Consider the following 2,339-nt stretch of genomic DNA (forward strand, 5'->3'; position numbering starts at 1 on the left):
ACAGGATCACGACGTGTCCAAAGTAGCGCACAAGGCCCATCACACTGTTGGATCCTCAATCCTGACGCTCAGCGTTTGTCATTGGCCTTCAGCTCGAGCTCAAGGTTGAGCAGCAAGATCTTGGGGTTGTGGATCAAGATCTTGGGCTGCTGCTTGAAACCAGTGTATGAAAAGCACTTCTTCTTCTTGAAAGCCACGCCTTCAATCAGCAATGAGTCCTGTCACATTGTCAACAGCATCACAGCACTGACCACCATATTATTGGAGAAGAAGGATTTGCATGAGGCCAAGCAAAATGAAGGAACCAATTGATTAGGCCGCATGGAGAAGAGAAAATGGGCGAGTACCTCTTCGTCCTGTGATTGAGCAATATAAATCAACCCATGTGAGCGGCAGGGTGCATGACGTCCAGCAGCTTCATGATCATAGCGCTGTTGTTGGAGATGGTGATGTTCTGGCCCTCATAGATCAATTGGCTGATGAGCTGGGCCTTGCCCTGTGATGTATCCATTCCCTCCTTGATGATGATGATGATGATGATGATGATGATGATGATGCTCAGTTGCTGCACCATTCACATGGAAATTAGTCATTGCAATTCTACAAAAACACATGGTACCAGCCTCCATCATCATCCATCCTTGCACATGACACACAACCAAATGGTTGTGGCAGGTGGGTAAAAGGGAGGAGCATGTGCACCAGAATTCACATGATGGCTATGATGTCATTGGGGGTGGCTGAGGCAAATTGGGCAGAGCAGTGTGGATTTGGCGTGAAGTCCAACAAGCACAAGCCAGAAATTTTTGAGGATGGTTGCCCTGTTTTTTCCAGACACCGAAACTGAATAAAAATAATAATAATAATAATAATAAAAAAATGCAAACCAAATGCACCAAGTGTTCCTGCTGTGCAGGCAAAGGAGCAAGTAGAAGGAGAAGAAAAATATGCTTGCATGGAGCAGGAAGAGAGCAGAGCATGGGGGCTGTAACTGCCACCACCCCTGGAGATGGGCACTGCTGGCCCTCAAGCATGCCTGGGCAGTGCTCATGTGGCATGATGGCAGCTCTAATGATTGTGTTTGGTATAGTATTACAAGGGCTGGGTACCAACTTAGCCCCACAATGGCACAGCCACACAACAGCCACACACACACACCACCCCTCCACAGCACATGCCCAGGTGTAGGTGGTGACCTCCCCCATAGTGCCTTATTTGTTTCTATGTATATCATCATCCATCATCATCAGGCCTTCATCCATCATCACTACACCTCGCCTCAAATCTAGAAGTGGCCATTTTCTCTCATTTTTCTTTTCTTCATTTCCTGTTTGCACAGAGCAGGCGCACACATAGTGTAGCACCACACCAACCAGACCTGAGGACGAGGAGGAAGCCACACGTCTCCAAGAATAATAAACAACCTGCCCACAAGAGATGGCCACCCACTCATGTCTGATGTCTTCCTTCAACAGCAACCTGTCCCACAATGATGTACATACATTATTTTCTCACTACTACTTGCTACTACTCGCCACTCATTTTGTTTGGTAGCACACCACCACCACCGCCACCACCACCGCCACCACCACCGCCACCGCCACCGCCACCGCCACTGCCACCACCACCGCCACCGCCACTGCCACCACCACCACCACTGCTGCCAGAACCACTCAGTTATTCTTCCTGGGCACATTGAAAAACAAACCAACTGACCATGGACAACCACCCAAGCCTCTCAACCTCTGGGCCAGCTTTCAGAGCCTCCTCATTGCACCACAGCCAGTGTGTGAACTTCAGGCAGATGTTCTTTTGGTGTGCCTCACGATCATGCTGAGCCTTCACACAGTGTGTATGCTGCAAATGTCTCAGTTCTTTAAACAGGCCAACTGAGCAAGTTCCAATAATCATTCATATGTTAGTTTGTAGACTTGACAAGTTCAGAAAACTGGAATGTTGAGTTTCTCCAACTACACCAATACATAGTTTGCAAAGTCCTGTTAGTTGGTGAACTGCCAAGAAGCACAAGCTCAGTTTGTAACTTTGCAACACAGTTTCACTTGGCCAACTGAACAAGTTTGGAAACTTGCTAACCCTTTGTTTGTGCACTCAGCAAGTTTGCAAACAGGAACACAGAGTTTCTCAAACTCCAGCATCATGTAGTTTGCAAACTACATTTAGTTTTCAAACTCTGGCATCATGTAGTTCACAAACTACATTTAGTTTTCAAACTCTGGCATTATGTAGTTTGCAAACTACATTTAGTTTGTAAACTGCCAACAGAAAAGGTGCTTAGTTTGCAAACTAATACAGCTATTTTCAGAATGTCCAACTGGCCC

General features: G+C 46.8%; 1 protein-coding gene across 1 annotated transcript; it reads right to left on the bottom strand.

Moving 5' to 3' along the window:
- Positions 1–68: 68 nt before the first annotated feature.
- On the bottom strand, positions 69–574 carry ACA1_146250 (uncharacterized protein; the record flags this gene model as incomplete). Its single annotated transcript, XM_004338466.1, has 2 exons — positions 69–199; positions 382–574. 2 exons carry the CDS (start codon positions 572–574, stop codon positions 69–71), a joined length of 324 nt encoding a protein of 107 aa, XP_004338514.1.
- Between the last annotated feature and the right edge of the window lie 1,765 nt (positions 575–2,339).

The sequence above is a fragment of the Acanthamoeba castellanii genome, assembly GCF_000313135.1.
Source record: "Acanthamoeba castellanii str. Neff unplaced genomic scaffold scf7180000084713, whole genome shotgun sequence".
Taxonomy (NCBI): Eukaryota; Discosea; order Longamoebia; family Acanthamoebidae; genus Acanthamoeba; species Acanthamoeba castellanii.